We start from the raw sequence: 25,188 nt of genomic DNA on the forward strand, positions 1-25,188 counted from the left end.
GGCAGATATAAGTGTGTGCATGTGTGTGTGTCTGTGTGTGTTGTGTCACAGACCTGTTTACTGTTAACAGTCTGATCTCATCACTGCTGGCTTCATTTTAAGTTTCTCAATAATGATCACACGATATAAGGTGATGATAATGGAAAATTGCGTGACTGGGTTTCATATTGTCGGCACCAACAAGTCTGCCTGTGTGTCGATGCAGTATATAACGTGTGTGTATGTGTGTGTGTTTTCTTCTTGTGCTTGTGTCATTTCTGGCTCCACACTGACGGCTGATGTCTTGCTGTATGAGTCAGTCTGAGCCATTACTCATGTCTGCAGACCTACCTGTCTCCAGTGACTCCAGTCATATGGAGGAGGAGGAGGGAAGATGAATCTGAAACTACGGAGAACGAGTACACTAATGTTGTTTAGTGGGGTGAAGGGGAGAGAAGGAAAGAGGGGGGGGGGGCTGAGGGGAGATGAAACTGATAAAAACAAGAGAGGGAAGTGAAACCAGAATGATTGGCTGATCTAAGACCCTGAGAAATACCCATTTGGGATTTCCCCCCAAAAACAAGAGGGGAAGTTGGAGACGAGATGCAGAACAGTCCTGACTCAGGTGCATCAAACCCCTAAATGGCCCAGTGAGCAGTCAAAGCATGTTGTGTCATTGCACTGCATGTTCCATGAATACAAGTGATACAGAGCGCCCCCCCCCCCCGCCCCACTGTTTCAAACAAAATCAGACATGAAGTCATTTTCAGCCAGAAGCAACTGAACAGAAATAGCTTGCATGTGGCTCTGAGGTCATAGACACAGGGAGGGGAAAAGATAACCGAAGAGAAGACACTGTGTGTGTGTGTGTGTGTGTGTGTGTGTGTGTCAGCGTTAGTCTGCTGTGTGACAGATATTTGTCTCTCTTATTTTAAACATAAATCACCATCAAAATGAATGGTTTGATGAGAGGCACCACATTGGCAGGGTGTATTTCAGATGTGAGTATATACAGATATATGTAGGTTTCATTAAGACAAGCTCAAATAAAATAAATCCCCTAATCCAGACAACTGGTCTGCTGCTCTCTAAAGTGTTGATTCAGTCTTGAACACATATCTCACAACTGATAATGTCAACTGATCACTTTCATTTTAAGAGAAAAAAGGGGAATATTAAACCGGATCAAATATAAAAGTCAGGGGCATTGAAATACTGCAAAGCAGCAGCTGTGGTTCTTAATTCAATTTGTCGTTGGTTCAAAAACTTCTGCAGCCTCTGCAACCTGAAGGGAAACTCTTCACACATACGTGTGTGTCACCACCACAGACCAACAATTACGGTCGACTACCTCTTCCCTCACTCGCCGCCATCATTCAGAGGGATGAGGCAGTGTCTGAGCTTGAGTTAGCCGAGCCACATCCACCTGAAGCACTGTCTTCTTCTGTGCTGGTCCAGGATGTGGTTTTTTGGAGGTGGAGACGCTGGGATATGGGATATGCGCTGACAGTAGCAGCAGGGACAGTGTGTTTGTGTGTGTGTGTGTGTGTTTGTGTGTGTGTGTGTGTGTGTGTGTGTGTGTGTGTGTGTGTGTGTGTGTGTGAGTGTGAGTGTGAGTGTGAGTGTGAGTGTGAGTGTGAGTGTGAATGTGTGTGTGTGTGTGTGTGTGTGTGTTGATGCATTGATGGGGTTTTGGACCTGAGCAGAGAGTGCTGATGGGGCTGACGCTGAGAGAGAGGCAGTTTGTTCCACCATTAGAAAGACAGAGACAGATGTCAGCACCAACAGCTGCTTTTGTCAGCACTTTGTGTGAGTACACACACACACCCAAACACACTATCACACTAACAACCACACAAGCACACAGTGGCTGACAGTAAAGAGGGTGTGCCTCACTCATACACAGAGAAAAAAGAAGTTAGAAACCCCCCCTTCTCTCATTTTTCTCTCATTTTTTCATTCATTTAGTTTGATTCCTGAAATGAAACCAGAGGACGGACAGCCTGATGTGTGTTCACTCTGCTGCCGGCCTGGCTGCTGAGTCTGAAGCATTGATCGCCTCTCACCTTCCTGTCGAGAGGACGAACCCGAGCTGCTGGGTTTGACTGGGAGCCAGCAGTAGGTGGCAGCAGTCAGTTATGCAGAGAGTTCTCAGGATGACAGCGTCTGTTTCCTGGTGCAAACCTCTGTGTTGGAGCTTCATCACCTTCATCCTTGGGAGATAAAATAAATCGGCCTTTGTGGTTTAATAGAAATCAACAGGGTGAACCTGTAATTGCTACTTTGACCCATTTCTGTGAGCTCTGTTGTTGTTGTTCATGTAAGAGGCCCCGGGCCGCACGGTTTCGCCTCTTGCAGCATTTCTTTGTTTTCCACTGATTTGCCCGTCTAGCCACCCCCCCCCCCCCCCCCTACTTGCTGTACCGCTGCAGTGGGTAACACACAGGTGGCCATGACAACGCTAACTGCATTAAGCTGGATTACCTGAGGCCTGGTGAGCCCCAGAGCCGGGCAGGGATTCCTCCTCACCACACGCACACACTCCACAGCCTGCTGCTGCACAGAATGCACTAATTATCTCCCTGCGTTTGTTTCAACACAAGTTACAACTCAGTCGGACTTATGAATGCACTGATGAGTGCACAAGGCCAGCAGGAGGAGGAGAGAATTGGACACATGTGTTTGTACCAAGGCTCCTCTCGGCCTTAGCGTGGAGGAGAGAGGAGCTACCTCGGGCCCTCAGCTAGCAGAGCTCGACTTTTTCGACCGCTTGCGTGAGAGATGGATAGGGATGCAAGAAAGGGAGACAGACACTAGAAGGAGCAGGCCTGCAGACAACACGGTTATATAAGGACAAGTGTTTTCCATGGAAAAAAAAGGGCAAGAAATGCTGTTTGGAGTCAGCCATCCTTGGTGACGCGTGGAAAAGAGTGGAATGCTGCGCTGACGCAACTTTCGAGCAGCGATGGTGTGTAATGAGTGTGCGTTTGAGATGAAAGTGTGTGAGAAAACGGGGGCAACACTGGGAGAGAAGAAAGAGGGAAAGAGAGAAGGGGAATGTTCTGTGAAAAATATGTGCTTGTAGCGTGTGTGAGTGCACTTTAGATGTGTTTGTGTGTGAGTGGAAAAGTGGAGAGAGAGAGAGAGAGAGAGAGAGAGTGCCGCAGCCTGCTGACGTAACGGCTCCTAACTGTTTCCATATAGAAGGCCTGGGACCAGGCGCCAGGCAGCCCCTCAGCATGTGTCTGGTACCCATCAGCCACCAGGAGGAGGAGGAGGAGGAGGAGGAGGATACACAGTCGTGCGTTTACACACATGCAACCTACATTCATGCAACTCACTGCATGTGTGTATGCATGAGCTCTGATCCACGCAGGAAGAGAAACATACACCTACTTAAATGCCACATGCATGCACGAATACAGATGCCAAGCATTCATGCATACATGCACGTAGAGTTCACACAGACATGAGATATATCAAAGGAAAAACCTGAATAAATGAGTGGAGAAACAAAACAAATGCAGATGCTGGAGTATTAAAGGTGAGGCCTAGGACTCACCAGATTTCAGAGTGAAGACCCACAGTGCTGTCCACCATCCACAATCCATCCATCCATCCATTCATCCTTCCCTCTGTCTATCAATCTACTGTCCATCCATCCATCCATCCATCCTTCCCTCTGTCTTTCAATCTACCGTCCATCCATCCATCCATCCATCCTTCCCTCTGTCTTTCAATCTACCATCCATCCATCCATCCATCCATCCATCCTTCCCTCTGTCTTTCAATCTACCATCCATCCATCCATCCATTCATCCTTCCCTCTGTCTTTCAATCTACCGTCCATCCATCCATCCATTCATCCTTCCCTCTGTCTATCATTCTACCGTCCATCCATCCACCCATCCTCTACCACTTTTCCTTTAAGGGTCGTGAGGAGAGCTGGAGCCAATCCCAGCTGACATTGGGTGAGAGGCGTGGTCTTCACCTGCAGGTCAGCAGCGCATCACAGAGACAAACAACCATTCACCCTCTCATTTACCATTCTGCATGTCTTTGGACTGTGGGAGGAAACTGGAGTTCCTCAGAGACCTAAGTTATGTGAAGTACATTTACATGTGCACTAATGTCCCATGTGGTTTGGAGGGTATGTTCATGTTCTCATTATGTCCAATAAAGTCATAGAAACTTACTGTGCGGTCATCATGTCTTCAAAATACTTCACTGCAATAAGCAGCATTTCATTTTTTCTGTGTATTTTCCAGACAACTCATTCTGACTTGAGCGGTCTGTGCCAAGCCATACATAAAACTCACACTCATATACACACACGTACATACACTAACACAATAAACATGTGCAAGTAAATATATGATGTCAGAGAAATGCACACATCCTATATCTGCTCACACACACAAACACACACACACACACACACCACACACCACACACACACACACACACACACAACACACACACACACACACACACACACACACACACTCCTTTGTATCCAAAAACAAACATTTACTTTCTTGCTGGCTGACCGTTTGACCTTGACTCACCCATATATTTGTTTTAATGAAAAAAACACGTCAGGCAGAGCTGCGTTCAGGAACTTCATTCAGAAGGAACCGGAGGAAATATATGAAACATTGCATCGGAAAGGTATTTGAGGAGGGAGAACAGAACAATGGCAACAGGAAACCTGCGGAGAAGTGCAGACTTCAGCACAGCGGAGGGGAGACTGCAGACGGACAGGTTACCCGAGATACGGATCCATATAATACAAGCTGAGGGCACCTTGAAACAGACAAACACACACAGAGACAGAGACACACACACACACACACACACACACACACACACACACACACACACACACACACACACACACACACACACACACACACACACACACACACACACACACACACACACACACACACACACACACACACATATATATATAGTGTATACACTGAGGGAGCATATTGTGATGGGATTATCCGTTATGATCCAGGTGATAAATACAGACAACAACATGCCGAGCAGGCCGGTCATTACAGGGACAATGAAAGTGAGAAGGTGGGATTTGCTATATATTCCATTACCTTGGTGGTCTTGTCAGGGAGAATTCCCTTGATGACCATAAAATAAACACACACACACAAACACACACACGTATGCATGCACATGAAAAGCAGGGGGACTCAGCTGGAGATGTTGGTAATGCCATTACCTCCGCCGGTGTCCTTTCGGATGCAGTGAAACTCTCATTAAGACAGTATTGTGCTCACTGAAAAAGGCTGAGTGCCATCTGGTTTTGCATGTGTATATTTGAGTGTGTGTGTGTGTGTGTGTGTATGTGTGTGCAAGTGTGTGTGTCTGTTGAAAGGATTTGTTCCTGCTCCTCCTTACCTCACTCGTCAGTCCCAGAACAACACACTGGTTCTCCTGGCTACATTGAACCGAACAGAGGGGCTTTGGGAGGGATGCTTTGTTTGTGGAGTTGTGGATGAACTTTGATTGCATGAGGTGAAATTCCACCATGACATCATGAAACCAAAACTGCCTTTGTAGTCAAGCCCCCATTGAGAGGAGTCGATGAATTGGCCCCCCGCTGGATTTGGACGCAGTTTTTTTTGTAACATCGGTGTACACTGTGTTCTCTGGGGGGGGGGGGCAAATACCTCTCTTTGTCTTTCTCGTTCTCACAAACCCACATGCAAATGCACACATGCACACGCACATGCACACACGCATACACACAGACACAAACACACACACCACAACGTCATCTCATTCTCTGATACCCTGGAGGTAAGCACTGTTCAAACACATCACATCATCGGCAAACACCACACCCTCACCAACCGCCCTCCTTCGCCTGTGCCCACAGACACAGTCAGATAAGGAAGAGGTGGAGCGGGTGAGACGGAGGGTAAACCCGTGGTGTGTGTGTGTGTGTGTGTTGGCAAGAGAAGAGGAAGCAGACGGATAATGTGTCAGTCTGACAGAAGACAGGGAACAAGTGTGTGATGCTCATTTGAGGCGTGGTTGTACATGTCCTTTTCCTATTGTCACACACACACACACACACACACACACACACACACACACACACACACACACACACACACACACACACACACACACACACACACACACACACACACACACACACACACACACACAGTTATATTCTTCCATAACCAAGGCTGAAAGTGAACATTTTGTGAGAAACGGAGTAAATTCTATGATTGGCCTTGACACCCTGGTTGGAAACCCCCTACCAAGGCCCCATGCCGCTAGCTGACAGCCAAAAGCTTAGTAATTTTAGAGGTTGAGTTGAAGACTAGCACGTCTACAAGTGCCTGGGACGACTGGGGGGGGGGGTTCTCTGTGCACTTTGTGTGGAATTTTGTTGAAAATTTTTTTGAAGCCTGGAATGATGTGGTCTGGAGTCGGTGCAGTTTGCTGTAGGGCCGCCGCCCCCCCAGGTTCCTTTTGACTTAGGCCCTTTAAAGTCCTTTGGAACCTTCCTGTCCATAATGTCTTGCAGGTCCTCCTCCTCATGGTGCTTTAAAACCACCCACCTCTCCTTTCCTCACCATTTGTCTCCGCTCACTCCAGCTGGTCGAGGCAGAAGGTCGACCACACTTACTCTTGTTGTGTGGAGGTTTCTTCCAGTTCACGATGGAGTTTTTTCTCTCCAGTCTCAAGTGCTGCTCATGGAGGGAACTGCTGGGTTTCTCAATAATTCTTTATTATGTAAAGTGCCTTGAGATAAGGTTTGTTATGATTTGATGCTACACAATTAAAATTGAATTGAATTGGCCGAGGCATAGAAAAATCACCAACCCGTGTTGTGTACTAGCATATCTTCAGCAGTAGCTAGCATGCTAACAATGTCAGAAGTCTAACCCAAACCATTGAAGTTGTTGTTGACCCTCTAACCAATGCAAAAAAAGGTAATAATTCTATTAATATACTACTGTAAGCATTAGACCTTTATATTTTTTAGTTACTATTTAGATTTGACTATAATGTATCTATGCCACAGCTAGCAACATTTAAATTGCTATCTTTAGTTACTATCTCTACCATTACTATATTCACGTTGATTTGTCGTCCAAGCTTTGGGCATCATTAGCAATATCTAGTTGTTGATTTCATAACAAGGTGGGCGTGTGTTTCTAGGAAGTTTTTGAAAACGCATCTTCTCTGCTAAATAATTCACCAGCCCATCAGCGTAGAGAAGCATGTGGCAATGCCAGTGTCTGGAAGAGGAAAATCAATAAAGCTGTGTTGTGTGGTCGGAGTGGACTTTGTTTAACACAAAATCAATAGCAAGACTCCAGGACTCGGGATGTTGTAATGTTGTTGTTCATCTGTTGGGTGGATTTCCCTTCCCGGGCCCTGTTCACCCCGCATGCATGCACACAAGAAGAAGAAGATGAAGAAGAAGACGAAGAAGAAGCAGAGAGGAGTTTGTATTTTGTCATGTCTGTATTTTTGTCTCATTTTCACAAAACATGTACAGGGGAAGGAAAAGCCTTTCAATAGAACCTGAGGTATTTTTGCGTCAAGCAGCCTAAGGTATCAGGATTTTCTTTTAAAAACTCATCTAAATTCATCAGTGTTCTTAGATGCGTTGCTATTTACACTTAATAATAATAATAATAATAATAATAATTCAATAACAGCAATTTTAGCAAATGGGACAGCCTGCATCATCTTTGTTACATGTCATAAATAATTCTAACAACATTTCTTAAAAATATAGGGATGAGGGGAGAGGAGCGGAGAGGCTGCTCGAGCCTCATGGGAACACAGGAATCTATCCGAACTTACTGTAGCTGCAGCAGCACAAGGTCAAAGGTCAAAGATCGCTAGAGAGAATGGGGTCAAAGGAAAAACTAAACACATTTTACATTATAAATAAATAACCAACTCTCACCAGAAGCGCAAAAGTTTTCATTTCTTCCCCCTCAGGATGCGAACATCCTCTTCCCCCCCCCCCCCCTTTCTATTTGTTATGCTGTTGTCGTTTTTTTTTAATCAAAGCTTTGGAAAATAGGAAATAAGAATAAAAAAGAAAAAGAAAGAGAAAGCGAGGGAGCTTTACGGACATGCATTGTGCTGATGTACCAGCAGCTATGTGCCCTGTGTCGGGCTTGGCTCACTGAAAGATCCCCTGAGAATGAAAAAAGGGCGTGTGTGTGTAGGGCCTATGCTTTATATGTGTGAATATAAGTGCATAATGTATGTGTGTGTGTTGGTTTCAGCTTTGGTGGGACGCACTGTGATGATGACTGATGAACTGGTGCTTGCTGGGAGAGGTGCAAGTGTTTAAATCGTATATACCTGTGAAAGAGCATGTGTCTGTTTGCATATAGTTGTTGTAATGCCAGACTTCCTGGAAGTGGCAGAAGAGGATTGGCTGTGTAAGAGCGATCGTTGTGTGTTTGGCTGCTCTGTCGTTCTCTGCACGATCAAAAAAAAGGTGTTTTTAATCAACGCCTGAGCCCTCTATCGTGACAAATGGATGAATCCCCTCTGCAGACGAGCCAAATTGCAGAAACACCCGCTCTTACAGATCAGATCTCACCGCAAGGACGTCTGTACCATGCTCCGGCAAAATATGATTGTGCACTGTCGAACACTCGGCTTTCTGAGTATCTTGTTGCTTGAGTGTCAATGAAAATCAAATTATTCATCGGAAACCAGAAAAGTGCATTTCAAAGATCATACATCACTCTCCCCAAAGAAGGAACAAAACATATTGCTTTCTTGAATTTGTTGAATGTGTGTATTTGTATGAGGGTGTGTTCATAAATACCATACAGCAAATAATAATAATAATAATAATAATAATAATAATAATAATAATTCAACAAAAGGAAAAAAAAGGAAATAAATCCACAAAACATTATATTATTTCTCATTACCAGAATGAACCAGTACAATAAATTAAAAACGATAACAACAAAAGAAGTCCATTAGAAGTCCATTAAAATTGCTATATATATATATCCGTATTGTATATATAGTATTTTGTCTGTCAGCCTTTCTGCTGCATGCTCAGTGGTGACCATAGGGGGCGGGGTGGGGCCTGAAGAGGAGCTGCAGGGCCTTTAAACTGGACCCTTGTCACCGTCCCAAAAAATCTCAGTCCCAACACACCGTTAACACTGGAAACAAGGGAGCCAAAGTCAGGAAAGACACACTGTGCTTTGTAGGGTGGGTGGGGGGGGGGGGAGACATGACACCGCCTGTCACTGCTTAAAAGTCTTTTCTTCAATAAAAAAAGTTGAGGATCCTTCATTGTTTGGATGCAGTACCGCCGTTCCATCAAGTCCCTGGGATCTCTCTCTGCATTGTGCTGTGAGCGATGTGATGAGACGGTGCCGTTCAGGAGTCTGTTATCGTCGTAATGCAGAGGCTGCAGCGGGCAGAGCCACTGGGGAAGGGGGGGGGGGGGGGTGGATGCTGTCCGTGCGAAGGTTTCGAGGCGTTACGACATTGGGGTGAAGCTTTTGGGAGGAAACACGGGGCTTGGTTTCAAATCACAAGCTATACACCCACTGAAGCACACAACATTTGACCACAGGCAAGCAGTTTGTGTGTGAACTCTGTCAAAACAGGGGTTTTCTATATAATAAGGATGCAAATGTCACATTCCCCAGAGTCTGGGACAGAGCTCAGAAACGTTAAGATTTTCAGTACCTACAGTATAGTCAGCCCCCCCCTTGTACCCGAGCTTTCTTCAGATCTGTACGAGAGTTCAGGATGGTTATGGTCAGCTAAGCACCACATCTTAGGCTCTGTCTGTCCAGGTGCAAATGCTAGTTAGCTTGCTAACCTTTTCACATTAACTCTCTGCTTGTGTAGCTACTGGTCCTTCTCTTAGTTGGAGTCTTTAACACTGTCTGAGAGGGGAGCACACAAAACTCTCTTCTGCTCTTCCTCATTTGTCCTCTTCTTGAACTCCATCTAACAGGTCCATTTTTGTCCCCAGGGGACAGCTCTGCTCATGTCCATTATCTGTCAGGATACCTCAATGATCTCCATGCTTCCAGAGAAGCTTGACTGCTTCCCAATCTTCCCCAGCTCTTCTCTGGACCGTGTCTCAGAGATGCCCTCCTCGAACTCCATCTGACAGCTGCGTCGCTTGAACTGCTTCTCTGACGCAGCTCCGCTGATGTTTGAGCTGTTGGACATGGACACCATGGACGACGAGGTGGACTCCCGGTGGTCTCTCTGTATCTGTGGCGGTGAGGGCTTCTCCCTCTGGGATTTGTCTCGTAACCGCACACCTTCGCTACACCCAAACGCCACATACGCCGAGCTTCTCCCAAATCTCACAGACGATTCCTCTCCTCCTCCATCTCCGCCACCTCCCAGCTCCATCGCTCCCACACCGCCCACCTCTGCCCCAAAATGCCAGGGAGCATCTGTGGGGGGGGTGACAGGCGTGACAGGAGTGGTGGCCTGGACAGTGTCTCTGTGTTTGGTCCACATGACCCCAGACCCTGCAGTGGGCACGGATGGTAGTGTGAGGAGCAGGGAGCCTTTTAGGTTCTCGTCCAGGGTGGGGTTCTTGTGGTCCAGCGACAAGCTGAGGGACTGAGGAGGTTGGTGTGGTTGGGAGTGGACTGGTGAAGTGCTGGAGCTGTGCTTAGCTTTCCTTCTGGGTCTGGATGAGGAAGAACTCGACCGATGGACTTCACTTCCTCCGAACCCCAAACCTCCGATGCTGCCCCCGCTGCCTGGTGAGGGGAATGGTGAATCAGAGGAGCTGGGGCTGTCTAGGACGGGCGACTGGGAGCAGACACCATTGGAAGTGCCTGTTCCTGGGCTGTCAAGCTTACACAGCTTAGGGACGTCTTCAGAGTGTGTGGGGGCCAGGCTAGGGCAGCGGGGACTGTTGGGGGAGTAGACAGATTTAATGTCCAGGGAGAAGGAGCGTTTGAGCCGGTTAGTGTCCATGATCCTCTCTGCAGAGAGGTGCAGGCCGTTGAAGCCTTGCTGGAGGGAGGTGGGTGACGGTAGCTTGGGCTCGGCTGGGATGTGTGGCTCTGCCACCGATGAATCATATTTGCTGTGGTGACCGTTCATTTCAAAACCTGTATCAACTCCATTAACCTCTGAGATTTGGTCGTCAGTGGTGGAAGTTAAAGCTTGGAGTAGCTGCAGGCCCTTTTCAAACTCCAGCAGCTGACCAAGGAAGTTGAAGTTGGGGGATATTGACGGCCTCCGGTCCTTTACAAACCTGTTAGGAGGAAAAAATAAAAAATATGAAAAATATTAGTGACAACAAATGCTTTTTAAGGCAACTGTTGTGTGATAAGTAAACTGAACTGTATGAATCATGACAACAGTTTCAAGGGGAGAATTACTTTCAATGCATTAGACATAGTGTTCGAACAGATTTACTGATGCACAATGCCTAATCCTGTGCTAGTGTTGTTCAGACAAGGCAACTCAAAGCCTTTTGTACACGCTCTGTTCCCTAGCAGCCATCTAACAATTTCATTTCTCACGACTGGAGGGGTGGGGGTTAAGAAAATGTCTAGCATTTCCTTTAACCTTGAGTTGCCTTTTTACTCTGGCTGACACCTTAGCTCAGCTGGTGGTGGATGGGAGGAGCGAGCGTACCTGTAGGCGTCGTCTGACGACAAGCCCATTGTCTTCATGATGTATGCAATGGCGATGGTTGCTGAACGCGAGATTCCAGCCAGGCAGTGCACAATGACTCTGCAGTTTGACACCTTAGCTTTGTCTGTTGAAGGGAGGAGAAACGAGAAAAGATATGAATACACACAATCGTACACAAATGTGCACAACACTGCATATCCCTGACAGGTCTCATCTTTAGCACAAAGTCTCTATTGAAAGCAAACTGACATTTCCTGGACTAGCACAGGGGGTCATCGGATGTGTTCTACCTGACGCTATTGTTGCTTAAGCTGCACGTGAGCGTTTAGTAACTGTGACAATGAGCGGATGTGTCGTATTGAGTATCGTGCATTCTTTCACACATAACTTGAGCTGAATTTACTTTGTTGAAAAGATAGTCGTCTTCGAGGCTATTGTTCTAAACTTCACCAACACATTATGTTATTTTTCTATCGTCTTACCTATGAATTCATTGGTTTTGTCCAGCCAGGGAAGCAGTTTCTCACAGTAGTTGTCGTTGACCGGGATTCGCATGAAGTGGCTCTCACTGATGAAGTCCGGCTTGGGGCAGGTGTTGCTGGCATTCAGCACATAGGTGATACCATTCTGAGCCATCAGATCCTGCAGAAGAAGAGATACAAGGGTTTATTTATATATATATGTATGTTTATTTTTTTATGTCAGTTGTTTCCTTGATGGCAATTAAACTTATAAATAAATTGTAAACCTACCTTGTTGAGGACGTCCTTCTGTGAGCCCAGGTAGAGGTGTGGCAGGATTCGAGTGAGCCCTACGTTAGCCACAGTCAAGCAGGGCTGGGACAAGCTCATAGGCAGAGCAGTGGCAGGCTTCACTTCACACAGGCCGGGGAAACAGGAGGAGAAGGCAGCAAAACCTCCTGCAGAGAGAGAGAGAGCAGGCAGAGAGGGGTTTAGGTCCACTAATGGTTTTCCACACAGCAGTTACAAAACAAACTGGGAACTCTGCAAACACTCCCATGCGCTCACAGAGACTATTGACAAAAAAAACGTTTCACCACCATTAGCAGAGCAAACAGACGCTCTTTTGACTTTCAGAGTTGAATCTGGGCTACAGCGTCTGGGTCCTGCTTAGTGCAACAGGAACAAAAAAGAGGCTCTCTAGGCTTCTGTGTGCGAGTTAGGTTAAATGTTGGGCGGCTAGGAATGCGTGTCTGGCCCTTTAAGAGGCGGGCGGCTCCACTTTTGGCATATGTGTACATGAGTGTGTGTGTGTGTATGGGGCTCTGTTTCCTGCATGAGCTCATGTCCTGTAGCAGAGCATTGCGTCAGGCTGAGGGAATGAAAGAGGCCACAGGTGCAGGGCCAGGACAGAGGCCCAGTAACATCCCCCTGACAACAGCATAGTGCACGCACACACACACACACACACAAATACAGACACACTCACACTAACAAGATGATATACTCCAAGCCTCAATCTGATGACAAGATCACATAATCTTGCAGTCAACATATGCTCAATATTCACTCTCACTAACTATAACTCTCATGCACAGTGACACACATCATAGGAGCACTGCACTGCTCGTGCACACACATACACACACACACAAATAGCCAAACTCATCTGTAGTACAGCGGTTGTATAACTACAGAGTGGGGGCCAATGAGGGGAGGTGGAGGTGGGGGTGTGTGTTGAGGAGGGTAATGACCTCGCTCAGGAGCAGTGAGGAAGGAGGGAAGTGCTTCAAGGAAACACTGAGCCCCAGAAAGAAGATTAGAACCTAATCTACCATCAGCCATGCCTGACCCAACATGGGACGCAGTGCATGCACGCGCACACACGCACGCACACACACTGGGCGATCACAGAGTGAGAGTAAGTGAGACATGACATCACTGTTCTAAAGTAGCACACACAGCACAGTGCAGGCAGGACATTGCCTTCCGTTGTAACACACACCCAGCTGCACCGATCATGTGGCAACGGCTGGCCAACACAACCACACACACACACGTACTGCAGTGTGTCTTCTACAGATAAGAGATCAGGAACAAATAATGAGAAGCTGCAAAATAGAAGAGGAGAGCAGCTCTGGCGTTTGGAGCTATTTGTGAAGAACGCAGCTTCTGAAGCTGGATGCTTCCTCATGACCCAGTGCTATTCTGGGTGCACTGTCCCTTTAAGAGCAAAGCGAAGAAGGCCTGTCTGTTTCCAGCTATTAATGGCTACCAGCGGAGCGATGACATCAGCGCTCCACATGGGGGGTGGAGTGGAGGGAAGGATAGATGGATAGATGCAGAGAGAGCGATCAGATAACTTAGAAGGTACAAGAGGGAAAGCTTAACGCAGAGAGCGAGACGTTGAGGGATCGCTGCTGTGTGAGCGTGACTCTGTGCTCTAACCTTTTAGGCCTCTAATAGAGCAGACTAAACACATTTGTAGTTTGGGCTTTAGACAGCACTGGCACTGTAAATCTCCTACAGAGCCTCTTTCTAGTGATCCTCTGGGCGGTGCTACAGTGTCACTGATTGATAAAACAGAGGGAGGAAGGGTAGTTCTTGAAGGTTTTCTTCCTGGTTCCCAAGCTGCTGGTATGGAGCCTGCACGCACACAACACACACACACACACACACATGCAGAGAAAATAAATGGAGCTACATATATACTGTATCTCTGCGAGGAGGAAGCCGTTAAATCAACAGGAAAAGCCTCACGTCACACTTCAACCATTTCCCTTTGGATGCGAGGACATTGTTAGAGAGTTGTTAGAAGGGCCGAAGACAGGATGTTCCACGGTAGAGTCGCTGTTTGTGTGTTTAACGCTGAGGAGAAAGTGTGTTTGTTCGTAACGAGGGGGGAAGTGAACACATGAATGAAAATAATCTCTTAAAGATATTCTCGCCCGTTAAATCTCCTGTGTACGTCTGTATTAATAATCATATGCGTGATTACTGTAGCTTATCTTGTGTTAAATAAATAGTGAAACGGGCAGGAAGGCTGCGGAGCCAGTGTGCGACTGGGAGAGTGAGTAAGGGGTTACTGGTATAAAGGGTAGACTGGAGTCAGAGATAAGAGTGTGTGCCTGTTTTTTCAGGGCCATTTACATTACAGTCACATTACGTCAATGCAATTACAAACACCTACTGTGAAGTCAGAGGTTTGCCCAGCAACCGCTAATAGACGTTAGTCACACAGGAGATAGCATGTTATTGTCACCTTGTCAACTGACCCCGCTCTACTTAGGGCTGTCAGGAAGACGAGGACGGGCAGTGATGTTGATGACAGTTGGCTCATTGCGTCCCCGAGTGATGTCAAGAGTGAATAAAACACAAATGCTGAGCGTCCAAAGGGCAGATGAACACACAGACACACAGAGAGCACTAAATAAACCCATAGCCTCACATTCTCAAAAAGAAAAACGATGACACAGCCCGTCCATTCCAATCTAGGCGCACAAAGAACACACATAAACCGACACAGTGTGTACATTCACACTGAGGTCACCGAAAATACCCTGTGACACACACGCCAGCCCAGCTGTCCGCCGAGATGACATCAGAAAGTCAACTGGGAGAGATGAGTTCACCTTCAGTGCGGCGTGATAATCAGCGGGGACTTAACACGCCGCTGCATTAAACTCAAGGTATAAACAGAACCACTTGGAAAAAGTGGCTACGAAGCTGAAGCCTCCACTGCGGTTGTGATTCAAAAATGAACTTGTGCAGAAATAAGAGCTCCTGTGGGGAAGAGCCGTCACACTGAAGTCATGAGTTTGCGCCGCGTAACTTTAACTTCTGGGCGACTGCATCCCGTCTCTTGCACTTCGCGACGTCATGTATCTCCCACTTCTGGAAAAATGTACTTGGACAGGATGTGACTAACCCGATTTTGAACACATGCTCTTGAAGAAGAAAAAAAGTACCTCGGGGTTGAAAGAAAACACACAACCGGGAAGGAGGGCACTGTGTCGCCAGCAGCAGTGCTCGCCAGCGGTGACTTCCTTTTTCCGTTTTCCTCTGCCCACTTCATCACTTATACAACTGCTTATTTTCCTCTCTCGCCCCATCACAGCCGAGCACTCAGGCCTCCTTTGTTTGCTGCTATAGCAAGCCGGCGGTCTCTCTCTCTCTCTCTCTCTCTCCTCATCAATCACTTCCTCCCACTGATCTAATATTCACGTTCCATTGTATAGGAGATTTACAGGTTATTATTCTAACACACATGAAACACAGGCGCGTGTTGAGCAGAAGACGTTTGAATCAAATTCTGTTCTTTTCTTGGAGCCATGCCCGTGAAGCAGATCGATGTGGGGGAGCTTGAAGATGAATGGAAGTGGGATCCCGGAGATATTGACCAGATGGACGGAGACACACAACACCTGCCTGGCTGTTGTGGTTAATGGGAGCTGTGTGGTTACATCACTCCTGTTGCTACAATTGACTGCCTCATCAATATCAGCCCACCCCCCCATCCATCCCACCTCTGTGTGGTTTTCAGTTGGCCTCTTTAACTTGTCTGTTAATGGCGAGGACACACACAACAGCACGCACACAAACACACACACACACAGACACACATAAAGGCAGGCAGGCATGTACAACCGTCCACAGCCTGGGGGCATTGATCTGCTTGAATAACTACCCCACACCCCTCAATCGCTCCCTCTCTCCCTCTGTGGTTCATATCAGGGGAGACATGACGCCATCCTCTGTGCCCCTCCAGCTGTCCCCCTCTACTATGAGGGGGACATTAGCATCTCAATGTGAGCCCCCCCACCCCACCCCCCGCGCCCACCACCTCCCAACATGACATCATTGCACACATGTCCCCACCCAGCCTCACAAAGGCTGCGCTGCAGCCTGGAGAGACGATAGGAGAGGGTCTGCTTCAGGGCAGCGTCTGTCAGGAACACGCAGATTGACAGGCCATAGATGAGCTAGTGGGATGAGGTCATTGCTTTTCAATGGCCGTGAACAACTGTGATGTGTCATCCTGGCTGATGGTTAAACCGTTTATTGTTCCCCTTATCTCACAGAGGCAGATAGCAGGAATATGTCACTTTGATCAGATGCTGTTTCAGCAGTGTCACGTGACTGCAACATGGGACTATAAACCCTCCTGTAATTTAGCCTGCGTTCACACATCTATTTCAAAAATAACATGTGACAGACGCTGTTCTATTTTCATCTGCTGAAGGCAAATGTGTGATTTTTTTTTGTTCTTTTGGTTGTTGCTAGCTTTCTCTTCACTTCAAGCAGCAAAACCTTGCTGCGCGGAGGGGAACTGCACAAACACTCTCACACACACACACCTAACAGTGTGAAGGGTGGCAGGTGTGGAGATCTGCTCTGCTAACTGCTTTGAACAGGCTCTGATGTGCCCTGGTGTGTGCATATAGCTTCTTAAATAACATGCAAACTTCACTCTCACATCTTCACACATTTATGACCCCATAGGATCCAACTATAAAACCAGATAATACACATTTGAATGAATGAGTAGATATTATGTGCAGGTATCTGCACTGGTGTGTTTTCTGCTTCGGATTGCCTCATCGCTCTGTGTGAAGAGGTGTTGAGTTAAACACCTGCAGTGCACGCTGCACACATATTGATAACAGAGTCTCCACAAGACGCCATTCTGCAGAGAGAAAGTGTGCAGGGGCGAGAGAGAAAAAGCCAAGAGCAGAGGAAGAGAAAGAGAGAGAGAGAAAGCGCCTTTGTGATGGTTTTACATCTCAATGACCACAGGCTGAGAGAGCATGAACACTATGTCATACGGCTCTCATGCCCCCCCCCCCTTTCTCTTTCCTCTTCATCGCTTCTTGTCTTCATGATGTCATCCTCCTAATCCCCCTTCTTACTATTCTGCGTCTCTAAACACATCAATTGCAGGAAAAAAAAGGAGGGAGAACAATTAATGGCTCTGGCCGGGGTCCCTGTGATGTTTTCTTCTATAGTGCGCTGTGGCCGTAAATAATATTGATCCGGTACATGTCTTTAAAATTCACTTCACATCTATCCCTCATTTGCAGCGTGCCTGGACTGGAATACCTCAATACCTGTGTGGCCGCTGAGTCTTTGTGCTCATCTGCACAAGACGTTATCAGGGGCTTCCCCACCTTCTCATCTTCTACACCTGTATTTAACAAAGGTGCATTTTACAGTTTAATCCCCAGCAAACACACTTTCATGTTTTTACAGCCTGACAAATTCATAATGAATCATCTTTTCCCTCCTCACTATTCATGGTAGCTCTCTAGCCCCAATCCACCAAGGCCTACATCCTCAACATATTACTCTCCAGAAAGGAATGTTCTCATGAACTTGCCCACACGCACAAACGCACACACACACACACAAACACAGGCCACATCACTTCTTCTCCTTTGTGTCCAGGTGGATACACACCTCGTAGTTCTCTTCCCTCTTTCATTCGGCGGACCCTGATCTTCAGCCTCATGTCTGTGTCCTGGAGGTCCGGCCAAAAGCAGTCCTCTGCTGGGGCAATCACCACATCCAGCGGCATCCCCCAGAACACACGCTCGTCTCACCCAAATGCACACAGATGGAAATGCTCTGGTGCTCCTTTTCTTCAGGGATGGAGCTATCAAAGCCCCCTCCCCTCACTTGGCTGCACAAAAAATGTCAGAGCAAACAAACAGAAGTTCTCCTCAAAGGGGCTGACGGAGGTGAACCCACAGTTGACCAAAACTCCCACTGGCGCCAAAGTGCACGTCAGCTGTTCCAATGTCCAGGCGGTGACCCTCAGAGAATTCACCCGAGCACAGCAAAAACTAGTCCAAAAATTTCTCTGGACAAGCTCTTCAAGTCCAACTGAGGCCAAAATCCCTTGCAATGACCACAAAAATCTGTGAAATGCTCCCGTGTCAATATTTAGCAATTCTGTGGTTTTTGCAGAAGAATGGCTGCCACAGAGCGAGCCAGCAGAAAAAACAAAAGTGAGTATCCTGTATCTTGTATGCCACCGCCAGCTGTAATCTGCCTGCAGCTGGTTCACGGAGCGTCGGTGTGTCTCTCTGAGCCCTCTATCTGTCTCTGAGCGCACAGCCAGAAGAGCAGCCCACTATTGTTGTGCTGCTTCCCTCTCCTCGTCTCTCATTCGCTCAGTTGCTGGTTAACGCTCCTCCCTCTCCCTCCCTGCCACCTCCTCCCTCCCTCCCTCTCTCTCTCTCTCTCTCTCTCTCTGTGTGCAAAAGAGGATGACGGAGCTGCACTCTCTCTCCTCGAGCTCTGGGGGTGAATGAGCTCACTTGCCGTGAGCTCAGACTCAGCCCTCCCTCCCTCCCTCCTGCTCCTCTGCTTCCACCCTTGCACCCTCCCTCTCTTGCGGAGCCAGCACTCCGTCATAGCTAATGTCTAAGGCATGTAACCACATTCCTTACTCACTCAACAAATATGCGGCCACCTCAGGGGCCTAGCTGCAAAGCAGGGATCTATCAGCAGCTATCGTTATACATAACACTGCTGCAGGACGGATTAGTCTCCGTTTTCTGTTTCTTACAGAGAAGTAAAATGCTTAGCTTGATAACAAGAGACTAGTGTTGACATTATGCTCCTCAGCATGAACCAGTGTTTCCATGTTTGGGAACTGGATGTTTCGAAGCAACACGAGACACAGAATCTTGTTTTTCAGATAGGTGTCAGTGAGCGGATCCTTAGGTGGATTTGCCGTGGCTGTGAAGCTCATCATATTTCCGGTTCAAGTGTGTTGAAAGCTTACTTGTCTCTGAAGATGAAGGATCGTGAGCAACCTCACCACGTTTCCTGCACTGGTTCATGTCTAACGCGCCTGTGTTTGGACAATGTGTTCTCATTGTTTCGGATGAAAAGGTCGCGAGGAGAGGAGAAGAGGAGCTAAAGAAAGTGAAGCTGTGGAAGAGGGAGGAGACGGGAAAAGAAACAAAAAGCAGACAAAGGGAAGACTAGAGATGATGAGAGGACCAAACAAGCTTGTGGTTGGCAGCCATCATCCATTTGACAGGCCACAGACTCATGGTACTTTACTATGGAATGACAAACATGTCGGTCACAAGTCCGGCTATGGGAACAAAGCAGCACTCAACTTAACATAACCGCTGGGGGAGACTCGATGGTAACTGAATGTTAACTAGTTTTATTGCAAAACCAGAGGCTGTAAAAACATTTTAAAGACGCAAATGCAATAATAACCTTGAAAACAAAAGAGAATTCTCTTAATTTGAAAAATGTTTATGCACTAAGCCCAAAAAGACCGAAAAATATTTGCAGACTTGTATAATTTATGTATGTAGATTGAATTGAATTTATTGTGTTTATTTATTATAATTAGTCCATGAAAGCTTTAGTTATAGCCAAAGTTTTGTGAAGTCACAGTGACCTTGACCTTTATCCACTTATATCTATATATCAGTTCTTCCCCGAGTTCAAGAGAACATTTGCTCCAAATTTAAAGAACTTTCCTCAAAGATTTCCTGAAATATCACAAGGTCCATGACAGGGGGGCAAAACTATAATGTCCCTGTTCAGGGCTGTCACTGGAACAGAGAGTGAAAAGGCACCGTTAGTAGGTCAAACGTCTGACCGGCTGCTCAGTCTAAGGTTGAGAGATCACAGTACGCTGATTACATTCAAACCAGGTCAGATGAGCTGCGAGTGAATCGAGTCATCGTGCAGCCGGCCCCCTGCATGCTCCAAAAAAGGCAAATAAGCTCACACAAGTTGTCTAGTTAGGGGGCCAGCTGCATGCTGACAGACTGACCTCATCCCATCGCCACAGACCCCTGGATGATCACACACGGGTGAGAACAGCCTTACGTCACCCTTCTGTTTGACTACGGGTCACTGAGAGCGGCAGCGAGAGGAAATAGGTCACTTTTGTGAAGATGGGCTTTGTAGAAAAAAAAAAATACAAATCCAGACTTTGGCTTTGGGAGCGAGTTGTGACTGAGAGCAAACACACACGCACATGCACACACACACCCAGACAAACATACACATTGTTCCTCCTCTGCAACTGCTGGTTGCAGCAGGTGTGGCACTCCATAGTGGTCAACTTGGGTTACTGCGCTTCAAAAACAAAAATTGTCGCCCTGGTTTGTGTCCACACTTTGTTTGCTCTATGTGTGCGTCAGTGTGTGTGTGTGTGTGTGTTTGTGTGCGGTCCTGAAGCAGGTTTTAAAAACACAGGACTTCCTCACACCAGCCAACAGCAACAGAACAAAGTAGCTGTTGGTTTATGTTTTAATGGTCAAACTCCAAAAGTAAATACCCCGCCCCCCCAGTCTCTTTCTACACCTCTCCTCCTCCTCTAATCCTCAGCAGGGTAACAAGACTCAGAATAGTAGGTGTGTTAATTAGAGGATTACAGCCAAGACGCTATAAATGACAGCCAGGCCTTCTTTATTGACGGCACATGTGTGCTTTGCTGTGACAGAAATAGGTGGGACTGTCACTTTGGACACCCCCCACCTCTGACATCTCTTAGATTTACAGCGTGTTTTTATGGTAGAGGGCTTGTTACTGGGACGACGGGGAGTGTACACACACATACACACACATAGTGACCAGCCAAAACAGACACGGAGATGAGCATGAGATAGAGGTGCCTGACGGGCCTTAGAGACCAGAAAATCATGGCGCAGCTCTCCGAACAAGGTGTGTTTTAAATGGTTTAAACAGGGACTGGACGCGGCTCGTGCACAAGGCAATGGAAGTTGAAGCTTTTAGATGTTAGAAAGTCCGTCTCTCTTTCAAAGTCAGTGTTAATCTCTGCACCAGACAACTGCTGGGTTCAAAGAGCATCTACTTACGTGTGTTTATTAGATCATTGTGCAAGTATCATGAATGTAAATCTTCTATATACTGAAACAGCAGGTGAGCTATGGAAACTGTATGATTTATTTATCTGTATACCCCTTATAAGTATCTGTGTGTACTTAAAGGTATTTAGTATTATGTTTTGTACATTAGTAACACAAATATATGATGAATAAACATCACACACCTTCTCTATAGTAGAGTGGGAAGAGCGACTCCAATCAATGTAATCATCAATACTGTTTGTAATCTAACACGGAAATCACATGTTGTTGTATAGAGGACTATAATTAAATTAATATCTTTACTATCGATTAATCTGATGAATATATGCTTATAACATCTACTCTCAACGCTAGTGACACTATTAGTTCTGATTTCAAGAAATGTTCCCGATCAAATGAAGCTAATCCGACCAATGCAAATAATTATTCCTAACAAAAACCCTATACAGATACTTATTAGAAGTCAAATCTGCCAGGTGTGTTTGCACTAGTGTCATAAAATAATTCAAACATTGTAATCAGGGCATTTCCCCACTTCCTTCCCGAGTGAGACAGGCAGCGACAGGAGCGCCATCCTACACCACAGATCATCTGTCAGGACACCATGGGAAAGAGAGACGTCATTCTCCGGATAGGGCAGGTTAGAGTGATGAAGACTGAGTCAATGTGTGTGTGTGTGTGTTCATCTTGTGTGTGTGTTGCAACCATGTGTGAGGAGGATGATCCCTAAAAGGTGAGATGAAGACATAAAGGAGATTGCTGCGGGCGTTATCTGCACTAATATGCATAAACACAAGCAAATGTGCCCGTGCACAAGTGTGTGTCTATCTCTGTAGGTACATGCATATTGGTGGTGTGTGTGTGTGTGTGTGTGTGTTGATAATGCTGGTTGTCAGGGGATCAGTAACAAGGCTGCTCTTGCAGTGATGTAATGCCCACAGGCGAACACAGCTGCCATGCCTGGGGGGTGAGGTAGTCACGAGGGGAGAGACAGAGCGGAGGATGGATGGAGGGGATGGAGCAAATCAGTGTGGGGGGAGGCACAGAGGAGGGTGAGATGGTGGGTGATGGGTGCTGGAGGGGAGAGGGGGTTGATTGAATCCATGGGGGAACTGTAGCTGAAATGATGTGGGTCAATTCTCAAGGGGACATTAGTCGGGATGTGTCACATGCACATACACTACATACAAGATCAATAGTTAATTTATTGTCGGATTTGATATTTATTGCTCTAAAACAGAGAACCTTTGCAACACAAAGGTTATAAAATGCACCAAAATGAAGTATTGCACTGACATTTAACTGACGGAGTGGTGTGAATATTTTGTCCGACTTCCCTCCCCCCCTACAGAGCTTCCTACTCCCCTTTCACCATATTTTCAGACACATAACAGGAGCTCTGATTGAGAGATAAGGTCAAAGAGAAAGGTCAAGGAGGTGTAGACAAGGAAGAAATCTGAGGACGACTGAGGAAAGAGCTTTTCAGATCTAAAGATTATACCGGAGGGAGGTTTAATGCGATTTAAGGCAGCAACTACTTGGTGATGTGTGTGCGCGTGTGTGCGTGTGTGTGCGTGTGTGTGCGTGTGTGTGTGTGTGTGTGTGTGTGTGTGTGTGTGTGTGTGTGTGTGTGTGTGTGTGTGTGTGTGTGTGTGTGTGTGTGCTCATGCAGGAGATAGTTTCATCTCTATCCGTGCAGCCTGGAGGGAGGCTTGCTTGCATCAGTAATGCAGCAGACCCCCTGCCCTCCACGCAACTTAACCCCCCCGGAGGAGCTCAGCACTCGGGGCTACTGCACCAGTAAATCTGCGTCACTGGCAAGAAATTGGTTTACACTACAAAGAAATATATACACTCAGTCGAGCAGACCCACACACACACACACCCACTAACACACACATTGAGAGGGAAGAAGAGGGTGAGCTATCAAACACACCAAGGGGGGTTTTCAGGACCAGACGGGCATTCATAAACCAGATGAACTACTTAAAAATCCCAGTTGAATATGTTCAGTAGTAGTGTGTGTGTGTGTGTGTGTGTGTGTGTGTGTGTGTGTGTGTGTGTACTGTAGGGGCACGGTTAAGATGAATATGAAATGCTGCTGGTTACCTCAGGCATGTATATGAGGCCTTTTCATTGCCGATGAGCATATGGAATGAAAGTTCATTTTCATCCATAACAGAGGTTGTGTATATTGTGTATATACTCAGTTTGTACTACATTGTGATCCTGTGTTGCACTTTGCAGGAACCATGTGTATTAGCGTGCGGAAATGATCACTCTGCTCTCGTCTGATTTCCCCAGAGGCGAGTTTGTCTTCACAGGTTCACTTGAGCAGAATGGATGAACGGTTGTTTCAATCTGAATGCTAATCGCTCAAATTGGCTTCACCGGGTCCCTTGCAGCACTTGAATGCAGCGACACACTAGAAACACATCTTGCATCTTTCATTGTTTCTCGCATGCTGGAAACTCTGACACACACACACACACACACACACACACACACACACACACACACACACACACACACACACACACACACACACACACACACACACACACACACACACACACACACACACACACACACACACACACACACACACACACACACACACACACACACTGTGCGGCAACCATGATGCTCTGACAGAGAGAAGCTGACTGCAGATCAGTTTGTGTCTAATGAGCTTGTGCCGCTGCGACACACGGAACGACAGGCAGGTCTCAGATCAGTACAGTGTTAATTAGCTCCTATCAGCGCAGCAGGCAGGCTGACAGACACGCTGCCCGCGCAACAGTGCTAGAGGCCGAGCCATCTGGTCCGCTGTTAGTTACACACACACACACACACACACACAGAACCACACAACACACTCCTCAGTGTCTACCAGCATCCTGTCTACCTGTCTCACAATTAGCTCAGCCTGTCTCAGACAGTACCAGGGTGTTTCTCTGTCCTCTGCATGGCGTCTGTCTGCGCCTGTGGCTGAGCATCATGATGAGCTTCCCCAAATATTCTTTTACACGACACATATTATCGCATCTGGAGAAGAAAATATGACTCAGAAGTGACGGACTCAGTTTTTCCACTTCCCTCAACTGGATATTGTTACTATTATTACATTTTTTCCTTAAAAAAGGAAGATTCATTTCAAGATTTGTGCTCATTTTCCAGCAAGATAAAATATAAAAAAATATACAATAAGATTTTGGTGAATAACATTATTAAAAAAATCTATTTAAAGAAAAACCACATTACAACAACACATTACTGAACTTGAAGTCATTCAGCAGCGTCCTCTCACACACTCTGCAGATGAAAGGCGTTACACCCGGAGGGCCAGCATTTAGGCATACAAGACATGGTGACAGCGGCTATCGCTACACTGGATCAGCTTTCCTGCCATTACAGGCTCTTGGGACCGAGTATGTGTGTGTGTATGTGAGCATGTTTGTGTGTGTGTGTGAATGTGTCACATCCACAACCCGACAGTGACATCACTCCCACAGCTACAGAAGAACAATAGAGAAGGAATTACGTGATGCTATGAGAGGAACTGGACAAGCTGCTGCTCTGTGCGCCTGGCCAACTCCTTCACGATGATTTAATATGATTTTTTAAAGCCTTTTGAAATATAAAGAAACAAAACACATGCTCACGACTCATGTTTGTACACATGCTGAAATCCCTGGGCATCTCCTCCGTTC

The 25,188-nt window shown here is 46.6% G+C and overlaps 1 protein-coding gene across 3 annotated transcripts in view; it reads right to left on the bottom strand.

Moving 5' to 3' along the window:
* Positions 1–7,475: 7,475 nt before the first annotated feature.
* Positions 7,476–25,188, bottom strand: part of dusp8a (dual specificity phosphatase 8a) — a 43,006-nt gene continuing 25,293 nt past the window's right edge. For 2 of the 3 annotated variants that reach the window (XM_062390074.1, XM_062390075.1), the window contains exons 4-7: positions 12,399–12,565; positions 12,129–12,288; positions 11,647–11,770; positions 7,476–11,260 (exon numbers count right to left, since the gene is read on the bottom strand). In XM_062390074.1, the coding sequence (XP_062246058.1) occupies positions 10,036–11,260; positions 11,647–11,770; positions 12,129–12,288; positions 12,399–12,565 (1,676 nt within the window). In that variant the 3' untranslated portion in view covers positions 7,476–10,035. Of the gene's footprint in view, positions 11,261–11,646; positions 11,771–12,128; positions 12,289–12,398; positions 12,566–18,062; positions 18,758–25,188 lie in introns of those variants that run through there. The other variant, XM_062390076.1, reaches the window with a different exon arrangement.

The sequence above is a fragment of the Platichthys flesus genome, chromosome 6 (assembly GCF_949316205.1).
Source record: "Platichthys flesus chromosome 6, fPlaFle2.1, whole genome shotgun sequence".
Lineage (NCBI taxonomy): Eukaryota > Metazoa > Chordata > Actinopteri > Pleuronectiformes > Pleuronectidae > Platichthys > Platichthys flesus.